The 23,511-nt window shown below is 35.4% G+C and overlaps 1 protein-coding gene across 3 annotated transcripts; it reads left to right on the forward strand.

Moving 5' to 3' along the window:
- Positions 1-1,756: 1,756 nt before the first annotated feature.
- Positions 1,757-23,511, forward strand: LOC135688820 (ADP-ribosylation factor GTPase-activating protein 1). Of its 3 annotated transcripts, none has more exons than XM_065205844.2 (12): positions 1,757-1,926; positions 5,136-5,245; positions 6,031-6,088; positions 6,481-6,594; positions 9,870-10,063; positions 16,319-16,387; positions 17,413-17,492; positions 19,086-19,117; positions 19,777-19,833; positions 20,061-20,117; positions 20,725-20,784; positions 21,593-23,511. In XM_065205844.2, the coding sequence occupies exons 1-12, from the start codon at positions 1,867-1,869 to the stop codon at positions 21,953-21,955; spliced, it is 1,254 nt and encodes a 417-aa protein (XP_065061916.1). In that variant the 5' UTR covers positions 1,757-1,866; the 3' UTR covers positions 21,956-23,511. The 3 variants fall into 3 exon arrangements, with proteins under 3 accessions (XP_065061916.1, XP_088966075.1, XP_065061917.1); XM_089109949.1 differs by lacking the exon at positions 1,757-1,926 and adding an exon at positions 2,377-3,003; XM_065205845.2 differs by lacking the exon at positions 1,757-1,926 and adding an exon at positions 3,047-3,065.

Below are 23,511 nucleotides of genomic sequence, written 5' to 3' on the forward strand. Positions count from 1 at the left end.
CTTCTCATGACTGAGATGTATAAGACACATAGTAACCTTAATCCAGCATTTATGGATGACATATTTATTGCTAAATGTCCCCCAATACAGCCTGAGGAACGGAAGCCAAATGCATCTTCCAAAAGTCGGAACTACCATCTTTGGAAAAGAAACTATTTTATATCTAGTGGGAAATTTATGGCATAAGTTGTCCAGAGAAATAAAAGAGTCATCAAATCTTGCCCAGTTTAAAACTCAGATAAAAAATGGAAAGAAGAAGAACGTTGTTGCAAATTATGTCGATTCAATGTAGCTCAGGCTGGCTTCCTTGACTAGAAAGTAGAGAAAATAGTCGTCTTGGTGTGAAAATATTAAAACATCTTTTAACTATAACCTATACCTACTTCTTTCCAAATTTTTCAATCCATCCACTGAAGCTTTTGCTAACACAACCCATTTTCCCTACAACTACTGGTACAACCTGGTACAAAAGGGCGCTTTTTTCAGTGACCAAAGCCTTATCAGTTCCCTTTTCAAGTTCTGATACTTCTCAATTTTTTCCCTTTCTTTGTCAAAGACCCTAATATTGCCTGGGACTGCAACGTCAATAATTATACACGATTTTGTCTTCTTCTCTACTAGTATGAAGTCCGGCCTTCTAGCCTCAATAACATCATCGCATTGGATGTTTATATCCCATGTTAGTTTTACTTTATCGTTCTCTATCGTTATCGTTCTCATCTGGGCAATGTTTATACCATATATCTTTCCTTTCAAATCCATACTTCTCACACAACTTCCAATGTATGAGCTTAGCAATATTGTCATGCCTTCTCTTGTACTCCCGCTGGGCTAGTGTTTTACATTCGCATGTCAGATGTTGCACACTCTCCTCTTTTTTCCCGAACAACCTACATATTGAACTTTCATTGGTTTTATCGATTTTATTCTTAATATAATTGGTTCTTAAAGCTTGTTCCTGTGCAAATATTAGTGCCTCAGTTTGAACTTAAAGGTCACTTTGTAGCACCCATTTCCACGATAGATCCTTATCTATTTCTTCACTCATTTCATATTCAAACTTCTCATACATTATTATTATTATTATTATTATTATTATTGTGCTTGTAATAGTCTTTTTCTTTGGAAACCCAGGCTAGCCAATTGCAAATTACCTTTGTAATAGTGAGATTTGTAATTGTATTTTTAATTGAATTGAAAATGAAAAGTTTTCATTATAATGATTTTTATTATTATCCAACCTTTTCCAGAAAAGGTTGTACATACTGCGTATTTTTGGCATAACCACTGTATTAAAGCGTCTTGTCATGTTGCTACAATTTTTAAAGTAAAGAGGGAAAAACTTTTAGGGGGGGGGGGGGCTAGGTATGGGTCTTGCCCGAATACGAATATGAAAAGTAAATGTACTGGGCTTTGCGAATTGTTGAAAGGGTCTATCTTTGGCCTTTACAATGGAGGCCCAGTCCCAACTTTTACAACTTTGGACTTCTCTTCAACTTCCTGTGTTGATAAAATAATTTTAAAGGAAGAAATTTATTATATCTAAAATCTTCTGTCTTAAGTTGCCTTTGAATGTTGCTGCCTCGAATCTATGAAGATGCCGTTAACGAAGTCAACGTTGTATCATTCCCTCCCTCTACGACGTTTTCGATCTCTTATTTTAGTTTACTGTCCACCTGTTATGTTGTCCTTGGTGTCTTCGATTACGTCATATGAACACGTATCCTACGGAAGACAAGGTCACACGATGATCTACGCATGCGTGGTAGTGAAACTCACCGGTGAGATAATTTTTTATCAGGAAAGATTTGGTACACAAATCACAGAAAAATAGTTAATCAGAATATACTTCTCTATAATTCAATAATGGCCAGTCCAAGGACTCGAAGAGTTTTGAAAGACCTGAAAGTTAAAGATGGGAATAATGTAAGTTTATCCATTGTTTTGAATTGTTGTCACAAAGTTGAGGCGATTAGGCCTTAGGCCAATCGCCTGACTCGATTGCTAATGCCCTGTTTCGTGTTATTTCAATGCCACGTAGTTAAAATAACCTTTTGAGAAGGAAGAAATGGAAACTGATGCTTTTCATTCTCTCAAAGTCAGTAATTATATGTATTACAACTTTATCAGGAAGAAGTTTATGAATTTAGAATTTCTGTCACCTTTATTTCCTAATTTGCAGGGGAACACAATTGTGATGAAGTTTTTTTGTTTTTATTTGTGTGCCGAGTCATCAAGCATTCACTGTAAGGTACAACTGGAAGATTGTAACGGATTTTCAGAGCCCACGCCACAGGGATGGCCGGGAGGGGGGGGGGGGGGGGTTCATGGCCTTTCCACTTTTTGAAAACAAAAGATTAAAACAGCTGTTATTTTAAAGTTATTTTAGAAATATGAATCTTTAGGTTAAAATAAATTCATTGAACCAAAGTCGATGAATAAAACAGTGTCAGAAAAATTTTTGGGGCTAGAGAAGGTAAGAGGAATCTTTCATTGCACTGCTGGCCCCTTCAGTTTAGGATCAGTGGCGCTGGCTCTAATTTTACCAAGTACCAACTTTTCAAAGCGTATATTTCCCATATGCTGGCCTTCTATTTCTAAAAAAACTAGAAACCAGCTATCTCTCTGACATTGAAAGTTTGCTTGCTCACATCTCTTTTATAGCTTTATAGTTAAAATTATCTTTGAAAGAGGACACTTTTTATGCTAAATGTTATGGTCAGTGTGGGGAAAAAGTGTGCATTTTTTAAAAATTTTCCCTTCCTCCCTCACAATTCACACTTTTTGAATTTTATTTTGTTTATTTTCAAAGTAGCCCAGATGTGGTCCATTAACAACCATAAATGGCCATCCATTCATAAAGCAGTCAATGAAATGCCGTCAATGAGCTGAGAAATTGAACTCCATATGATCATGAATTGGAGCTTCCACTTTTCAAGTACACTATGAAAAACAGAAGCGCACTATTTTTGGGTTTGGTATTCATTGAAACTATCATCAAAGGTTTGGTTTATCATGCCATATCTCAGACTGTTGGTTACCCTTCCACAGCGCTGTAGAACTAGGTGTGCATTTTTTCTCCAAAAATCGCCATGTGCATTTTTTCCCCACACTGACCATAATCGGTGGTATTTTTAAATTTCCAACTACTATCATCTTTTAGTGTATCTTCTTTTTTTATTTCTTGTTTTGTTTGTTTTTTTGGAACTGATTGTATACATTCTGACACTGAATGTACAGCCCTCAGTTTCACAGGGCTGCTTAGAGCAAGAAAACATAAAGACAGGCAAGAGATATAAGATTGTTCTGAGAAGGGAACTGGGCACTTTTTATAATAAACAGTATTTCAAAAAATCTGTCACATGATGCTTTCACTTTTATTTCTAGCTTACCAATTCTTCTTTTTTGCTTATAATAAATAAGCATTTCAAAATCCTTAAAATTCTCCAGTCCATTTCTCAAAGACAAGATTTCTTACAACAAATTAGACTGCAATATGTTAGGCCTAGAGATTAAATGTTGAACTTCTCATGTGCCGAACCTATTACTTTCAAGAGTAAGGCGCAAAAGAAGAGCTATTTTTAACTTGATTAAATTCAGCTGATTTGAGTGCAGCAGAATATAGTTGGCGCAACTAACCCTGTCTCATTTTGTGGCTCTAGAACGACCTCAGATTAAACATTGCTCTTTTGATTTGCAAAACTCAGTGCATAAATTATGAATCATTATGCTATTTCCACTTCACTAAGTGGTTTTATACAATTTTTTAAAGCTCAAAGAAGCTACAGCCAGAAACATTTAGCTGTTCAATGTTGTCCCTGAGGTTTTATGTGGTGTAAAACAAAAGTCATGATTTTGGGCTCAAAATGTCCGATTTTAACACTTAGCTTATGGACATGACATTACCTAATAAACAGGAATTTTTTCTTGCCAGAGTTTAATTTATTGAGATTTCAGTAATTAGAAATTGTGGAGCGTCAGCTTTCAGGGTCTGTAGGAAATATTATGGAATAGAAGGCACTGATATTTTGATGTCCCTGTCTGGCTATAACTCAATATTTTTACAGTTTAAATAGGGAGACAAAACTACTTAAAATTCATTTACTATGTTTAAGATCAAAATTGTTATATCTTTTTGTTTAGTCATTAAATGTAAACAAATTTAATTGAAAGGTACCATTTAAATAAACACCAAAGTTGGGTTTTTCTCTAGCTGTCATCCAAGTTTCCATCAGGCCTTCTTGTTTTACTGGACAAGACTTTCTAACTTAAATGTTTTAATTAACACTGAATTTTACCAAATTAAGTGTTAATCAACATGCCTGTTATCAGTAAGGTTCTTATCAGATTAGATTTTCCAGCTGGCATGGTTATGTCTATTTTTCAAAGCAGTCAGAAAGGATTTCATTAGAAATTTCCTACATGAAAATTTATTTCTGTTAAGTTTTTCATTATCTTTAATGAATTAGACATCTAATCAACTCTAATTCTGCTTTATCCCACTGATAAAATGATAAGGAAGCCGCAAGGCTATTTTACAGCTACTTTACTTTGCATTAGCGCGATGATGATGTGTGTACATTTGTTAAGTTGCCAATGCCTAAGTTGAAGAGTGCTTTTCCATACAAAGTATAAAAACACCTATATTATAAAGGCTTTCACTTTGTTTTTCTTTTAATATGAAATATTAAACAAAATGTAATGTGACAAAAAAAATCTATTTTGTGGACACAGTTGATCTGTTTGAAGGTCATCCTGACACCAGTAAAAAAACCTGGTACTCAGATTGAATTGTTGTGTCTGATTTATTCTAGTTTGAAGTGTAACAAAACTAGCTGACATCTTAATTGGAAGAATGCAATGTATACTCATATGGACCCATATTTTTTGTAACACACTTGATTGTTATGCTAAAAGTTGTAGGTTGTTTGCTTATAAACTAAAGAGCTAATCATTACCTAGTGGAAGTACTGAGAATGCTCTGCCACCATGCGTCTTGTCCATGACTAGTGCCCTCTTACAGGCATTTGCCTCTTTTGTTCATTATGGATACCTGCATCTTCTCTTTTACACCCACGCTTTCTCATAAGTTGCGCCAGATAAAATTTTGTTAATTAACTAAACTGTTTTTTTAGACATGTTTTGAATGTGGAGGACACAACCCACAATGGGTTAGTGTTACCTATGGAATATGGATTTGTCTAGACTGCTCAGGAAAACATCGAGGACTTGGTGTACACCTAAGGTAAGAACCCTTCCATTTATAATGATCATGTCACTTTATTTTATTCATTGATCTTTGCAAAAATCAAAAGCTTGTCCTATTTTTGATAAGCTAACTCCTCAAGATCTTAACACATCAAATGCAATGGGCATTAAATCAAGAAAAGGTCAAATTGTGTAATGCTTTAAGGTATGAATTGGGAGTTGGGGCTCTGTTCTCTGTTTCTCGGTTAGAGATATCTGCATATACATATACCTGTTATTTGATTTTGCAATTCATTCACTAAAATTCATAGTTATTATTGTATTAGCTATTGATTACTTTGCATCTCATTAACCAAATATAGGCTTTTTCATGTGCCGCAGATAGGAGCTTGTTCTAATGCCTTCAAATTGATTTCACTTGATTTTTGGATGGTATAAAATTGTATCCTGATATCACAATTGGTTTCTAATTTCCCAATCCTTAGGCACAATTCTTGTCTCTTTCTTTTTTAAAATGTATGCAAAATATTTTAATGTTTTAAAATGTAAAATCTATCAGCCTTTGCTGTTGGACAGAAATGTCTTGATGTGGGTAATGTGACCACACACTGCTGCTGGTGCATGCTAACCCTACTGTCCTCTTTCAAAGAAAATCTCTATTTTGAAGAAGCAAATCACAAATTTCCTTTTTTGGATTCAACTTTATTCCAAGATTTTGAACCCAGTATTTAGTTAGCTGGTATCAGAGATTGTTTTTGAAAAGTTTGAGAATTTTGTTTTTTTTCAAGAATGGATGGTAGAGATGCTGTATTTGTTTTGTAGCTTTGTAAGGTCAGTCACTATGGATAAATGGAAAGATATTGAAGTTGAAAAAATGAAAGTAAGTGATGTCAACAGCTTTACAGTTGGTCCAAAAACAGGATTAATGTTTGAAGGGCTTTGTTTATCAGATTCCATTGTGGTGAACTCTATGCTAATTATAAGGACGTTGTTGGAAATAATTTGTAGCAAGGATCTGGACTCTGTTACAACACTTTGGTGATTTTCTATCTCACTGTAAGGTGATATTCTTTTTAAATTATGGAGCCTTTAAGTTTAATGTCCATTATAATAGATACATTTAATTTGATTAATTTTTACAAATATATAATAGATAAAATGCACGCTTTGTCAAACATAATTCATTGGAAAATCATTAATTGGCTTCTTTAGTGATATACATGTAAAATAACAAAACTATTTTCAACTATTGATGCAAACTTCTATTGGCAGGTGGGTGGAAATGGAAAGGCTAAAAACTTCTTCAAAAATCAGCCAGATTACAGAGAGGGAATGTCAATTCATGAGAAATATAACACAAAAGCAGCTGCCCTTTACAGGGACAAAGTATGTATACCCAGATTTCTCCTGAAGGAAATCTCTTTTCCAGGTACTCAGTGTCAAAGCTACTCTCTGTTCCTTTCACCTTGCGTAGAAAATCTCATCTTTCCTGGTTTTGCTGTTCTGAGCCTCTAAAAGTATACAGACATGACGTCATTTTCAGTAATCTCGTCCTATCCATACAATTCCTTTTACAAAACATACAGTTTTACCTTTTTGTTTTTTTATTTGTTTCTACCTACCATCCGAAGGTAGTTTCTAGGACACTAATAGCTATGCTTATGGAGCAATATACTGGTCCTTCCCCTCAATGTGACCACACCTCATGATTCTAACGCCTGGTAATTCCCCTCACCCTGGATGAAAGTTTGATATTTTCAGGGACTCGAACCCCAGACCCTTGGCTCCGTAGTCTGTGACCCTAATCACTGAGCAATTCACGCACAGTTTAACCATATCCTCAAATGAATTTGAAATGCAGTGATGCTGCTATTAAACTACGGTCGAATCAATATCTTGAAAATTGCCAGCTAAATGATTTAATCGGTGGCATCGCTCATCTGTTGCCAAATGGCCGACCAACAATATGCTCTTTCATTATAGCTGTATACGTGGTTGAATTATAGCATCCGTTTTTGGGCTTCAAAAAACTTTTATGGTTGGCGATGTAAGGAAAAGTTCTGAGGGCCAAAAGTGAAGCCCTGAAATTGGAAAGAAGGGAGGTGTTTGAAGAGGGAGGAAGGATCAAGCTTGTTAATTTTAGTCTTGAATGAAGACAGGTTAATATAGTAAGAAAAGCAAAACGAGTGTTGAGTTTTCCAAAGTTTACAAGATCTAGGGAGGAAGGATGAGTTGTGGTACCGAGTTCGTGAGTTTGACAACGAGACATGGAAAGGGTGATCACTTGAATTCGTCTGGTATTAGGTACATGTTTCTGGGGACCATGGGTCATATCTCTCATCTCCTGAAAGCAATGTTCTTGGTAAAATCTCATATTCTTAAGCATATTCTTAAGGACTCTACAGATTATGTCGTAATCACTGTAGGAAAAAAAGATATGTAATAGTGTGTACAGCTCATTTAAGATGAATTCCCGCAAAAAGAGACTTGAATATTAAGAACCCACCGGTAGTCTTTTATGTTAAAAGGTATTTATTAGATCATCTATTGTCACGAGTCACCCCTTTAGCCTGACATCACCGAACAAGTTCATTATTATAATGCATCTGTTAGACGAGAAGCAAAAGAAAAAGCTTATACCAGGCGATTTCCATACGCAATTAACGGAAGCTCTAAACCAAAGAACAGCCCTACTGTTGAAGAAGTAGGTTTTCAGTTGCGGGGATCTTCTGTAGTTGGCGGCTTGATGTTTTCGATAACTTGGAGTTCTCGACAGCTAGTTTTCTATAATTGGACAAAGTTTCGCAAACTGAGATAGATTTTTTGCGAAATAAGTGAATAACAACACCGCGGTGCTTATTTGCTCTTATAATCTATGAAAAAATAGCTTCTGCAATTTGAAAGACTCTTTACAGAAGTGATGCACCGACCATGAGGTCGAGCAGTTTTAGGCAAAATTACAAGAGTAAAGGTTATTTTAAAAAGCTAACCCTCTATGGAATCAGCCAATTTTGTGAACCAGCTCTGCTGTTTCGTACTGTAGTATGGTGTTTCTTTTGGCTAATTCACATATACAGGGACATCGGAGCACATTTTTGAGTGGGGACTCTAGAAATGTGAGGGGGGAGCTCCTTACGTAGTTTTCCACCATTATCTTTAGTGCCATAACCTTGATATCTTGTCTTAGCGAAAAGGTGCGGGAGGGGGGCTACGGCCCCTCGGCACTGCCGTGCCTGATATAGCCATTGGCTTGTCGAAAATACAGTTATAGTTACAGCTTGAAGCCTGACTTCGTATTTTTACGCAATTTATCCACCAGCATTACCAGGTCACCCTACCTTGTGAAAATCCCCTGCTCTTCCTTGAAACTGTTTCGTGGCTTTTCTTTTATCTTGTGGACCTCCAGCTGCTCTACTTTTTCCCATTTCCAACCTTCTACGCCTTGCTACAAATCCATTATTTATCATCCTTTTCTAACACAATGTATATTCCAGTTCTTTATTTATTGGATTCCAAGTAAATTGGCAAGTCCTTTCTTCAACCATTTAGAAATATTAAGTTACTTTGCTAATAAGTTCAGCGATGTCACTATAGACCTATTTTCCATTACGAGTTTAGATTATATACTAAAAAGCATTCAATTTTACTTGATATTCTTGACCTTTTATAGAGTTTTCAGTTTCATTTGCATATTGTTAATTTTCAGTCAGATATGTTTATTGTAACTTCTATCCCCTTGCCAGTTTTGCCTCTATTTCGGTAAAGGAAAAGTTGGTTAAGATTGTTCGAGTGAAGCAGGCTATATTGCAAAGTTTTAGTAAATAACAGAGCCGTGGTCACAATAGCCTGCGTGCAGACTCTGTTGACAAAATGAAACGGGGAGAAACTTTTCAACAGAGTGTGCATGCAGGCTATGGTCATAGTCGATGTTTAAAATTATTGTTTATAGAAATTCTCAAGATCTTATATTCTGACACGCAAGTACTCTCTGGGATCTAGTACCGACCCTGAATGGTCTCGAGAAAAAACAATTATTTTGTTTTTCTTTTGTTCGATTAACAAGGTGTTTGACCAGTTATGTTCTTTACGATATTTGTCTAAAAAAGCGCAAACTAGAGAAGGAAATCAATAAAGACTGGTTTTCATGTTTTATGAAGCGTTAGGGCTTGGCAAAATCAAGAATGACGGGAGCAAAAACTGATAAAAATTGTGTACTTAGACTAAAAAGTAGATATTATAAGTTCAACCAACAACATATTGTCCAGCATGGTATCATAAATAGCACCCAGAAGTATTTCTTCCCATTTTCTACAATATCACCGTCAGCTTCGATGTAGCAGAAAGCTTGTCAAGATCTTGGTAAAACAATCAGAGTTGAAACCTTTATCCGTCCTGTTTTACACGCCATATGGTATCCAATTGGTTTAGTTACCAGTTGATAGTTATCCCAAAAAAACACGATTCTCTTTTATTACTAGTGGAAACCAAAACAAAAAAAGAGCTAAAGATGCCTTCATTGCCGTTGTATCGGTTAAACAATATTGTGGCGGAAAGTATCTGAGAATATTTTCTAATTTTAGTGTGTTTAACATAGTGTTCTTTGGGAACATTAAAATCACATGGTCTTAATGATTTGTCATGTTTGGCATGTTCCTTTATAGATAATAGCATTAGCCGAAGGGCGCAGCTGGTCAGAAGCAACATCCGCTGCGAAGGATTACAAAGCCCCAGCTAGCAATTTCCATCATTCTCAGTCGACCCCAGCCCTCGCCAGTAAATTGACGTCATCAGACCGCACACACAGCCCTCACCCGAATACTGCGGAAGATTTAGAAAGTTTTCTTGGAATGTCAAAGTAAGTTTTTCCTTGCATACTAAGAGACCTTTAAGAAGGAAATATTTTTCTTGATAGGCTAAATTGACAGTTCAAATATAGGCCTAATTAATTAGTAAGCCGCTTAAGCTGAAAAAGAGGGGCACGAAAAATCTATCAATTTTCGCTAGATGTTTTTTGCTAGACACCTTTCGCTAGATATGCGCTTTTCGCTAGACATGAGCCCGGCCTTCACTTCAATATTTTTGTTTGCGCTCGCCCTGTGACCGAGCGTGCGCATTTGTATTTTGAGATCGCTTTGATCGCAGAGAAAAAACTTCATTTGCATTGGCAGGAGGTCGTGATCCTGGTCCCAAAGCGACTTTGTGCGAACCAGTGCGAACTTTGAGGAGCCAATTAGATTAGGTGATTAACAGCGCAGGCAAGAGCGAACGAAAAATTGAAGTAGAGGTTAAACTTTATAAAATCACAAAAGCGTATCTCAATTCTGACGTCATAAAGTTATATTTTTAGAATTTACGTACAAAATTTGAATCTAAATTAATTGAATTTAAAGAGAACCATTCCCTAAAAATGGAAAGGGCAGCTGTATCGACCCTAAATTACATGAGATCTAGTCACAAGCGCAGAGCCTAGCTTGAATCAAATAACTTAATTTGCTCTGTGTTGGTATTTATTAACTGTGCCAAAGCCACTGCAATTTCTTAGCAAACTGTGCGTCTTACACTGGTCATATCTTAGCCGATTTGACTGAAATCGCATTTTTAGATTATGTAGCCCAGATCGTAAATAAAAGGACCTTTCTGACGTTACAACTTAGGTTCTCTTTTGCTTTCGTCTATAATAATGATTTATTTCTCTTGGGCTAATCCAAAATCCAAAATCTTGGAAAAGATCCAAATTCCAACTCCTCTTTTGGGGGCTTCTTGTGCAAACAACGATTTAGAAAGTTCTTGCATTTCTTAAGTAACTACGGTTCATGTAGTTTTAAATCCTGAACCAGCTATACTTGTTTGCTCCTTAATGTGAAATAAGGTTTCGTTGAAATCCAGGCTGAACGATCCCCAACATAATTCCTTGGTGCAATATTTGTCTCGTTTGCCTACAGACAACAACCACACTCGATATGCTCAGTAGTGTCGATCGCTGCTCAGCCGTTGTTGAATGATATCGATGAAGGTCAACAATTTTCACATCAAGTCCTTCATTGTTTTTGGTTGTCTGAGATTTTTTCAGTGAAAAGTGACCATTTGTCGCAGAGAAATGCCATAACTCACTTAGCAAAAGGGTAGATAACTGAAGATTCCTTCGCCGGGATTTTCTATTGCTGCTAACCACCTTTCTTGTTAGTCTGTCCATTCTCTTTGTTGCTGTAGGTACTTTTTAATTTGGAATGCCCCTCATTGGGTCATCAGTGAAGTGTATTCTCTTCTCTAATATCTTCATCCAATTGCGTGCCGATTTTGCTGCACACGTTATTTGATGGCAATGACCCAGGGTAGAATCCAATAAACAACCGAACACGTGAATAGAACGATTAAACTACAGTTGAAGAATTCCTAGGTCTAAGATAAACCTTTTGATCTCATCCCGCTAACGGTTATGCTTCTTGGCAAATTTATATAAATATGCAAATAATCTGTATCTTGTCTTTGCTTTTTATAGAGTGCAATTATCCCCCTTTTTTCCCTATTTTGTGTAGTAAATAAAATCCGGAAATGCTGCATTTTTACTGCCGGATATAATGTGGGCCGGATTTACAGCACTGCTAGATAATACCGGAACAATGTGGTCCAAAAACGCCTTGTCAGGGCTATGTTTGATGGTCGTATAAACGCCTTTGATACCATAAGCCATTCTACATTCTAAATTGGTTGCGAAGCTCTCATCATATGACATTGACGGCAGGAAGCCTGCCTAGATAATTACTTTTTTAATCGGAAAGCGCGAGTGAACTACAAATACGTACTACCCGAACCTCAACACTTTATTTTTGTGTTCCACAAGGCTCCATCCTCGGACTTGGATTTTTTAATGACGTGTTGACGTAAATGAGTCAAATATGACCAAATATCCTGATTATACGATCATCTATTTTGCTAATAATAATGTTACAAACCTGAGGAAAATCCTCACAAGTGGATTGATGAAAGTTTAAAATGGATAGATGAAAATTAACGCTTTCTTTATCCAAAGAAGGGACGGGCTGGTTTTTGAGACTGTCTTCAGTGACATAGTGAAGAAACATGTCAATACAAGAGACAGTTTGAAGCGTTTTCTGAACTCTGCCATCAGTGATTTTAGGTCAAAAAGAGCTCAAGGCTTCCACCTTTTTCTGACGTTAAAGGCTTTTGCAAGATATAATTTATTTATATTTTTCCGATTGCCCCCTAGCTATTAAATTATTGGAACCTTACTTTGTAACAGGTTTAGTTGTTAAAATTCGGCCGTTGATTCTCTTTGGCTGAGCATATTGACGTTTTTTGCTGTCTTTTGATGAGCAAAAACTTTCCTAAATCCTCATGAAATAGCTCATTTATGCCTTCAAATTCAATTTCCGAAACATTTCTCTATATTAACATATCAGATTACGTAATAGTTACGTAACTTTATTCTGAGAGTCTAGGAAAAATCCAATAAACGATGTAGCATCTTTTACACACCCATTTCTTATTCGTGGAGATGATGGAAGCTTAGTAAAAGTCGCCATGCTTCTAAGTAAATCAACTTCTGAGTGAAGTACGGTGCTTCACGAGACACTCAAAGGATCCTACTCAATTATGTTTCACTCATGGTCCACTGATAATCAATTCTGATTGACTGAGGTACTGTTAATAGAACAAGCGAGACTAGAACATGAATATTCGATAAAATGCTTATAAAGTTTATTTATGACGTCACTAGTTTGTGAACAGGATTGGTCTTTTTAATGTCCAGCATCAGAAGATGTTTCAAAGGAAAATTTAACACTAAGCTGCATCTTTTCTCTTATAGGATAATTCGTAAGGTGATTATTGTTTATATCCTGAGGACCCTGGGGAAGATTAGTTATTAGGCTAACCAGGTTTATCCTCTGTAAATAAAGTTTATCTATCTATCTATCTATCTATCTATCTATCTATCTATCTATCTATCTATCTATCTATCTATCTATCTATCTATCTATCTATCTATCTATCTATCTATCTATCTATCTATCTATCTATCTATCTATCTATCTATCTATCTATCTATCTATCTATCTATCTATCTATCTATCTATCTATCTATCTATCTATCTATCTATCTATCTATCTATCTATCTATCTATCTATATCGAACTCAATCACCTTTCATTCCTGCATGCTTTAACAGTGCAGCGCCAAGCAAATTGGCAGCGTGTTAGTTTAAGATCCCTGCCTAGCGCTGAGTCCTATTGCATTTGTTTTTATGGATTCTCCTATTGACAGAAAGCTACAGGTCACGTGGTCTATATAAAGCCCTGGAATCTTTACTCTGAAGTATCATTTTATGCGTAAATGTATTTCTGTTATCAAATAACATTTTAAGAATTATGAAAGTTAATTTGTATTCTTAACAGTCTTGACCTTGCCGTTTTCCAGTCAAGAAAGCAATAGACAGACATAATTAACTATAGTTTTATTAACAAACAGTTATCAAATATCAATGTTATCAAATGTTATCAAATAACATTTAGCGAAATGATAAAGTTAATTTTTATTATTAACAATCTTGACCTTGCCGTTTTCCAGTCAAGAAAGCAATAGACAGACATAATTAACTATAGTTTTATTAACAAACAGTTATCAAATATCAATGTTATCAAATGTTATCAAATAACATTTAGCGAAATGATAAAGTTAGTTTTTATGATTAACAATCTTGACCTTTTCACGGGTAACTGCAGTTGCCGTTGTCACAGTCTAGAAAACAATAGACAAACATGATTTTTTATAGTTTTATCACCAAACACTTGCAGAACGAATTGATTTTAGTTGTGAAACGTCCTCGTTGTAACTACGAAAGCAGTCCTGCTTTTTCTTTGGAAATATTTCTATAAACTTCTTCCCACGTTATTAACATCATATCCCATTATTTACAACGTCATTTTGCACTGTGAAATTTGAAAAACCAGCAGGGAAGTAAATAATTTTTCCAGCAGAATATTTGTTTTTAGATGCACAAGGTCGTCTGTCACACACTGACATGCGGCAATGAATGTAGTCAATCAAGGTATTTATAGTAAAACCACGCATTTCGTTGGGATTTCTGTTAAACTACTCGCTTTTATTCACATGATTTCACAAGCCTTGACCTACATTTTTGAATTATTTATAAGAAATTTCACTGAAGAGATCTTCAATGAAAAAAATTGCCGATGGCTTGAAGCTTTTTCTTAAGGAACGTGGGATTATGATTTTCTTCTAAGTATTGAATGAGCTTGCTTTATTTAGAGACTTTATTTAGAGAAACACTCCACTCTTTTGCCGCCTAGCCTGAGCAACACTATTTGTTTTGATGCTCCTTTGTTGCCAGACAAAAATATAAGTTTGTGTCATCAAGTTATGTGTGGTTTCTGTACGGCTTTAAGTTGTCGGTCTAGGTTTTCTTGATTTTCAAAATTTATCTTGGTTCCCCCTTTTAGAGATTCTCCGGTTCCCTGTTCCCTAATTCCGCGCTCCCCGATTCCTTGTTTCAGAACTATCCCTAGCGACACTCTAGCAGCCATTCAAGTTTTACAGACAAACCAATCAGGGTCAAAAATGTATTACTCTGAATGTTTTTCTTCTGAGGAATATCAAAGTCATTTTCAAACATGATGCACTTGGATCCTTTCGCGCAAACGATATTGTCATTTGTTTCCATCATTTTGATTCTTATTCTTTGTTACTTTAAATCGATAATTGAAATCTATTTTCGTCTATATTAAAAAAGTTGTCAAACTGAATCAAACGTCGCGTTAATTTAGCCCTACTGCCATCTTCGTTTTGATCGGGTTAACCACAATGCCCTCGTAAAACTCAGTTGCTGCTGCACGCTTGGCTACATAGATGACTGAGGCACGCACGATGCCCATTACGCTCCCGTGTCCCCGCTCTTCTCTCTCCAATTTCCTCACCGGGGTTTATGTTTTCTGGTACCCAGAGTAGCATTGTGGGTTGGCGGTCTCTCATTAGTTTGGCTGTTGTATCTTTGTACTGCACAATAAGCGATAATTGTGCGTTGCCTACGTGTCTCCAATTGGATTTACCTTATTAAAAGAACTAAGGCTTGAACCCCCTTCCGGCGCTGAAGCCCTAAAAATGACTATGCTGTTGGTTATGGCGTTTCGACACGTTAGTGGTTGTTAAAAACGGCCTTGATATTTACTCATTGGCCTGATGCTGCTTATACTCCAACATGTTTAGCTTTCTCACGTCAAGCTGGTTTTTCATTGAAATTGAGGAAGTGCTGGTTTAAAAGATGTGCAAAATGGTGTAAAACAGATGGGCTATTTTGCACTATGTTCGTTCTCGAAAATAAACATGGGAAGAGCAAGTTTCAACGTTGTGTCTTTCTTAGATGATTTGCGCCTTTGTGGCTTTTAGGTGAATTTCTCGCCTTATTTATCATTCTCTGTTGTGTGAGTCACGTGATATACCGAGGATAGTGTGTTAATGGAGTTCTCATACCGTGGGAAATTCCTGCTTGTTCTTTCAAGTTTTGCAATGATAAAAAGCAAGGCAGGGACTGTAGAAATGAATTATTTTCTTGTGCGTTGCCCAAGAAATGAAATATGCATCTTACTTGTGAGGTTTCGTAAGTGGTGAGGTTCATACTTTTTTGTATCTTAATTGCAATTTCGTTGCTAATAATGAGAAAATAAGCATAGTTATCATAGAAGACAGCATTACTAACAGTGACCTGTTAAGATGCAGAACAGACCAGAACTATCCTAATCCATGTAAGCTTCTATTAGCAAAGAAATGTTTATAGCCCCTAAGAACATAAAAACAAGGGAGGACAAGAGACACATGTTCCTGTCACTTTCTAGAAATATTGGTGAAGTGTTTATTTGCAGCTTACAGAGATCCCCTTTTATGCGTAGATATGTCCCCAGATTTGAAAAGCTTTGTATCTAATATAGCTCACAGATTTGAAAAACTGTGAACTATATTAGATACAAACAGACAGTGAGGCTAGGCTACTGTTTCCTAAATAATTTAGAAGTTGCATTTCTTTGTTAAAATAACACTTTGGTTTATCATTGATCTTTCTCATGTTTAAATTTTCCAGACGTGAAATTGATGCACAGAAAAGTGACTTTTTTGCCAAAAGACAGCAGGAAAATGCTACGAGACCAGAGTAAGTATTGTCATGCAGGCCTGGCCATTTGAGGAGAGCCATAGCTCTTGCTCCCCTCCAGGCTCTCCTCAAACCCTGGAGAGGAGCTAGAGATTGCTCTCCTACATTGTTCAAAAAAAATTTGCTCTCCTTGAAATCAATTTTTCCTTTGTTTCTATTAATATAGCTCACCTGAATACTTCTAGAAAAGCTGTTTACTGCTCCCCTGTTAAAATTCTTACGGCCAGGCCTGGTCATGTGCTTCTTTTAATTTCCGAATATTATCTACCAGAAGTTGGTTTTTTCACATGAAAAGACAGAAAAAAGTGATAAGAGAAAACCATTGCTTTTAGTTTAGAGTTTTGGACATTATAATGCATTCACAAGAAGCCAAATGAATTTTTAAATTATCATTGGAACTGTTTACAGCATTTGATCTTGAAATAGAAGTAAATGGATAGTTAGAATATACCTGTTTTGTTTTTCATGACCCTTTTTGACAAAAATCCAATATGTTTTAGACAATATTGTTGCCACAGTAGCATACACAGTAGCATACACTCAGTTTGAGCCCACTGTTTGATTTCCTAAACAGTAAAATGAAATACTGAAATCATGCTAGGGGCCACCAGGGCCTGGTACTTCAAAAAAGAAAAGTAATTAAGATACCGGAGCCGGGTTTTCTTGTGTAAAAAAGTAACTTGAGCTCATTACTTGAAAGAACTTTAAATGGCTTGTTTGTGTCCCGAGGAGATTTAAGTCTTTCTCAGTTTGATACATGTCTTTCCAGGCATGTTATGGCTGGGGATTTGGGGTTTCATCCAACTCAAACATCAATTTGTACAAAAGTTGCAGTCAATTTTCTTTAGCCCCCAGAAGTATTTGATTCACATTGGACCCGCGATTTATTTTGCAACGGTTTCTAATCAACTTGAGATTGAAGGCTGAACTTTACATGATTTTGATAATGATGTAAAAATGCTGCATTGTTTGAGTTTTCTGTGTTATACAGTTACATGCATAATCTAAAATTATATTTTTCACAGAGGATTGCATCCAAGCCAAGGTGGAAAATATGTTGGATTTGGTAACACCCCCGCTAATGACAGGAAAAAGGATGAATCAGGTATCATGGCAAGAAATATGAAAATCTTCTTCAAAATCTTCTTCTTATGTATTGGGTAAAATATAGCTAAAAAAAGTAAGATGTTCACCAGGGACCCAGCATTGTTCAAAACTTTCTTCCAAGAAAGGCTGGCCAACTTTCCAACTAAATTGGCTTGAGATTTCCATTCATAGTATAGAAAGTTTATAAAATGCTTCAATCTGTTTCCAAAGCTGGGTTAATGAGTGACCAACTGGTTAGAGTGTTTGGCCGCAAGACTGTTATTGCAATTAAGGGCTCTAGTTTAACCAATGATTTGAATGGTCACTTACTGTTTATCAAGATAGGAATATATTGCTCCTTGCAACACTGAAAGCTAAGATAGCATTGAAAGAACTGGCCTGCTGATATCTTAACTCAGGCCTTCCAAGTATCACATATTTTGCACCCACCCATTGAGACACACCCATTACGGCCTGTTATCATGCTCACACCCATCAACCTAGAATTCTCGCACAATCTGCAATGAAGTTTTGGTTTATTCAATTTTATGTAGCTGTCTCCCAAATCCTTGCAAAAATCCTAGTTCCTAACAAGGCCTATCTACAGGAAAGAAAATGACAATAACAGCAAATCTCTACAAGTTAAATGGTGCAATTTTTATCTGAGATCCAGTTCAGTCTCATTGTTTCTTGCCTACACGAATCACAGGCTAGTTCTATTGCAACTATGAAACCCAATAATTTTTACAAAAATGTACATAGGACAATAATCTCCCTTTTATTAGAGGGAAAGACGATTTGGAAGCATCCAATGGTTCACAAATGGTAATGATGACCTGTACAAAGTGTTTGTAACAGGATGTAACACTTTACCCAATTTACCCAAAGTAGGCGTTTCCGAAGAACTAGAGGGCATGATGAACAAGATCTTCTAAGGGTCACGTCCCCATATCATATCAGGGTTAATTCCGAATCTGTCATGGCTTTGAGACCACATACTGTGGGCACTAGAGCCTAAGAAATTGGGAAGGGATCTCCATTCTCCTTCTGATTTTTTGTGCTCTGTGCTCCGGTACCATGGTTGGAGATCACATAGCAGCCTACAAATTTCCGCAACCATTTCAAATAAACTCACTCATGTAACTTTGACAGGTCTGCTAACTTATTATGTTGATGACCCAGGAGAAATTTTGTATAATGGATTATCTGCTTCTCCCTGAAAAGAAACATACTTCCAAGTTTTCAACTAATCATATTAGTTGTGTTGTTAGGGATTCAATGTTAAGGTTTCACAATACACATCTTATCCACTTTTAGTTCCATTTGATCAAAAATCACAAAAATTTTAATTTTTGTCAAAAAGAGAAGCTTTGTTGAATGTCTCTCTGAGCTATCTTGATGTTTTGTGATATATAATGCTCTCTAAATTTTGATGCCATTTACAATGACTATCTCTGATTCCTTTTTTCAGTTCACACCTTGTTAACAATTACATTTCCAATATTGTAGCTATTTATTTTGACATGGTTAAAATAATAACATACAATAATGATAATTTCAATATCATCTCAGCATTTTCTATTGTTGATTACACTGTATTTTCCATTAACAGGTTGGGACACTGCACTTTCATCTCTTCAGACTGTGAGTTTTTCAGATTTTTTTATATGTTTGTAAACAATTTTCTTCAGTCTGTTTTTATGCACAAAGAATGAGTAAAAATATTTTGTAATATAGACTGAATCACTCACTTCTGTGTAATCTATTTGAATGAAAATGTAATATGTTGGTAGAAAAAAATTATTTTTTCCACCTCTCCTGACCAATTTGTTTGTTCTGAAAGGAATAAGGACAAGAAGAGGCCAATTGACCCATGACCTAGGGGGGGGGGGGGGGGCTCATAAAGTAGTGGTGTTCCATTTTAAGATTACAATTATACCTAATAATAGTACAACATGATTTTTTCCATCTCTGCTGACCAATTTGTTTGTTCTGAAAGGAACCAGGACAGGTTTGTCTAGTCACATCAGGACATAGGGACAAGGGGAGGCAAATCGACCCATGACCTTGAGGTCTAGGGGGGGCCTCATAAAGTAGTGAATTCCATTTTAAGATTGGAATTAAAACATAGCAAAAGTGTACATAATAATAGTACAACATTCTAGACAATTGCAGGAAATAACTGCAAGCAATATTCTGAGATGCATTTAAAGCAAAGCTGGTCCTTTGAAAACCATAACAAAAATATTTGTAGATGTTATGAATGATTTGCTTATGTTTGATGGTGTCTCATTTTGTTATAGGGCTGGTCAGTATTTGCAAGTGGAGCTCAACAGATTGCCAATGTAGCAACAGATAAGGTATACAACTGGTTTGCTTTATTCTTGATGGTCTAGTAATTGAGAAACTTTAAGATCAGAGAGTTTTTTCAGTAGAATGAAATTTGAAGGAGAACTTGCCATTGAAGATTCTTTTTAAGTGTAGTTGTTACTAAATAGACTTGATTTGTTTTTTATATTGAATATTTTTTCTTGGCTATCTTTATTTTCCTTACTTTTGCTTGACTGTAGATTTCTAATTATTGCAGGCAGCCAAGATAGGAACTGCAGTCAATGAATCAGTTATCAAACCTGCCTCTCAAAAGGTGAAATTCTAATAATTGGTACAGCTTATTGCTTCTCAAATGGTGACAAGTTTCTTCTCATTTTTGTACCATTGTTGGCATCTGTGAAAACTTCAATAGACAAAAGTTGTTTTAAACAAATGTTTGAAAGAGTTTTACCATACTCTGTTTAATGGACAAAAATAGATTATTGCAAGTCTGTCTTTGATATTTAGTTGGCAAAAATATAGATAAATATTCATATTTGATATTCATGGTCTAGCATTACCAAAATACAGCTTAAATTTTACATCATATTATAGGATTTTACATCATTATATACATCAATTCAAGAAAAACATTTTTTTGGAAAAAATGTCTGTATGATTAAACATATTATAATTTTAACATATTAATTATTTGAAATTTATTTGTTGTTGGAAAAATTATGAAATTTCATGCTACTGTTGTAAAGATGTTTTAAATGTAAATACTGCTGAGTTTTTGGGCAGGAGCTGATGAGCAAGCGGTTCAGTTTAGCAATTAATATAATCAGGAGACAAATAGTACTTTGGCATCAAAACCTCAAGGTTTCAAGTAACCTTTAATGCTGCTAAATATGATATTATGGCCATGCTTAATTCTTCAGGTGAATGAAGGAAAAGTGTTAGATGACATGACAAGTACTATGTCGGGTTTCGCATCAAAGGTGGGTTTATTTCAATGGCTGAGTTTTTGCAAACTAATTTTCAGGAACTTTCTTCTATAATTTAAATGGATGAAAAATTTAAGGTAAAATGAGCAGAATTTTCAAAAAGTTTTAAGTTTTGAAAAAAAACCAAAAAATTTAAGCTAGGATTTACAGGTTCCCTAAAGAGGAGTCATGTTGTGGCAAATTGTCTGTTTTCAATTTCTAGTGTTTTTCAGTTAAGATTTTAATCATAAAGAGAATCAAGGGAAATAAAATTAGGCTGCTCATGATGAAGCCTCTCTTTCTAACCTGGCATTCTTTATCATTTTGTCCTTTAATACAGATCAATTCATTCAACGGAATGGAATTTAGCAAAGTTGTTCTTAGATATCAAGGATTCTTCCAGAAAACATAAGGCTCCTAATTCTAACACTTTGTTGATAAATTTCCAATCACTTTGGCTTTGAAAAATTTACACTGTTTGCAGTTAAATATATTAAATGTTCAACATTATCCCTCTGAATGCTCAACAGCATCTTCAAGATATAGATTTTACAATAATCCCTTATAGTATAATCCTTCATATAATCACCACTGAATAGCAAGGTCTAGGTAAGCAAATTGGCCTAGAAAAAAAAATTAATTTTGACATTTTGCTAAGATGAATAATAAAGACCCTTCATAAGGTCCATTGACATCATTTTTTATGATAAATCTTGGTCATTGATTTCTACATATGTCTTATCTTTATAAGCTTTTAATTATCACTTTTTTTAATCATATGATAATCATATTTAGAAAAATGTTGTGCCTTTTTCAATTTTAGGTCCAATCTGCTAGTCAAAAGGGGTGGTTCAATTTGCAATCATTTGTTTCTGGTGCTTACAATGTTAACAAAACTATTCAAGATAAAGACATTCAGGAGAGCTATACAATCAACGACAATATGGAACCAGCAAAAATACAGTCCCAAGGAGGGTATGGTAGCTTGTCTGCATCTTCTAATGAAAACCCATTTCAGGCAGCCGCAAAAGTACAAGCAACAAAGAAAGGGAATTCTGATGGGTGGGATGCTGATGGATGGGGTGATAATGATGGATGGGAGGCAAATGATGAATGGGGTAATGGCTGGGAGAATGAAAACAAGGGTGCAAAAAGCAGAAGTACTCGTAAAAATGGTGATTGGTAACTAGGTATTTTAGGAAGAAATTGAATTAGAATTTATGTGTTATTTTGATACCAAATTTTGAGGATCATTATTTAAAATTTCAACACAATTGTCTCAGACAATACATTTGTCTGGAGAAAATTACCTTTTAGGCAAGTACATCTTTTGAGGTCCTGGTAATATAAGGCATGCGATCGCATGCGCACGCCTCCACACACACCTAAAACTCCCGAGGCCTGCTTTCTATCGCACGCACAGTTCCATGTTTCAAATGATTATCCTTTTTCTCTTTTTTTTTTATTTTCTTTTTTATTTTCTCTAAAGCAATTTTTAATTTCTTTTGTGTGGGTTATATCGATGGCATTCCCGGAAACATTTTAATTCTTTACTTTTTTTCCATTGAGCCCGGTTTTGATTACTTCGTTTTTGTGTGTCTCTGTTCTCACTCTTCGTTCTTTTTGTATGTTCTTGAACACATTACCTTGGGCCACTCTGTTTTGTTCAAAACGATAATGTGCGTGTTCCCATTACTCTATAATTGTCCGTTCACATATCCTTCTCTTGAGCTCTTTTTGAAACTGAGATTGAATGACTCAGTTTTCGAATGATTGCGTTTTGGATGGCTCCACTTTGAAAAGCGTTTTTGAATAACTTCAGTTTGGTATCAAATGACACAATTTTTCAGCATATTGTTGAAACTAAAAGTCTAAAACAGATTCACTCGAGTCCGTTCTCTAGTAATGGCAACAGGGCCTAAAAACAGTATCCTTTTTTGTTAAATCATTTTGTTTTCAAGAAACTTCTTCTAAAATCGCATAAAAACATTTTGGCTTTATGGAAACCTCATACGCTTTTTCAAACACATCTTCATAAAAATCATGTCTCCACTTTATGGATTGCGCATTTTTGCGTGCGATTACCAGCACGCCGCCAGATTTCATATTACCAGGACTGCTTAAGTGTCAACAAAGTTCCTGTTTTACAAAAGAGGATTTCATTGAATTTTGAATAAATCAAACTATATATGATAAAAAGTCAAAGAGCATCTTCTTCACTCTTTGTAAAGTTAAGCTCAGTCATATCATTCATATGTATCAATATAATGTTTAAGTCTGAAGGACAGAAATTAAATAAATCAAGTCTGATCATGCTAGAGGGACTTGATAACTGTTCAAGGAGTTTGAAGAAGTATTAGAACAGTATTATGTTTATGACAAGTGAGAGACAAATGTTTTAAATTCAGTATGAACCACCTTCCTAATTTTTTATGATTTTTAAACTATCTGTTGAAAGTTTAAAAGTACCTAACACTTTGAACCAAAATATTTGCTAGTGTTAGATTTCTGCCACCTCGTAAAATAATATATCTTACAGGCATGTCTTTTTAAAATCACATATTTATTCTCAACTAAGATATCTAACCTATTTTGTTCATGAAATAATTTGGTATGTCCTACTGGATGTGTTGAAAAGATAACAACATGGAAATTTTCTCCATGCTTATGTACTGGGATAGATAATGATTTTTATAATTAAAAACAATTCATTTTTGAAAAATTATTGAAGTGTCTTTAGAA

Source organism: Rhopilema esculentum, chromosome 9, assembly GCF_057945365.1.
Source record: "Rhopilema esculentum isolate cy_ngs chromosome 9, ASM5794536v1, whole genome shotgun sequence".
Taxonomy (NCBI): domain Eukaryota; kingdom Metazoa; phylum Cnidaria; class Scyphozoa; order Rhizostomeae; family Rhizostomatidae; genus Rhopilema; species Rhopilema esculentum.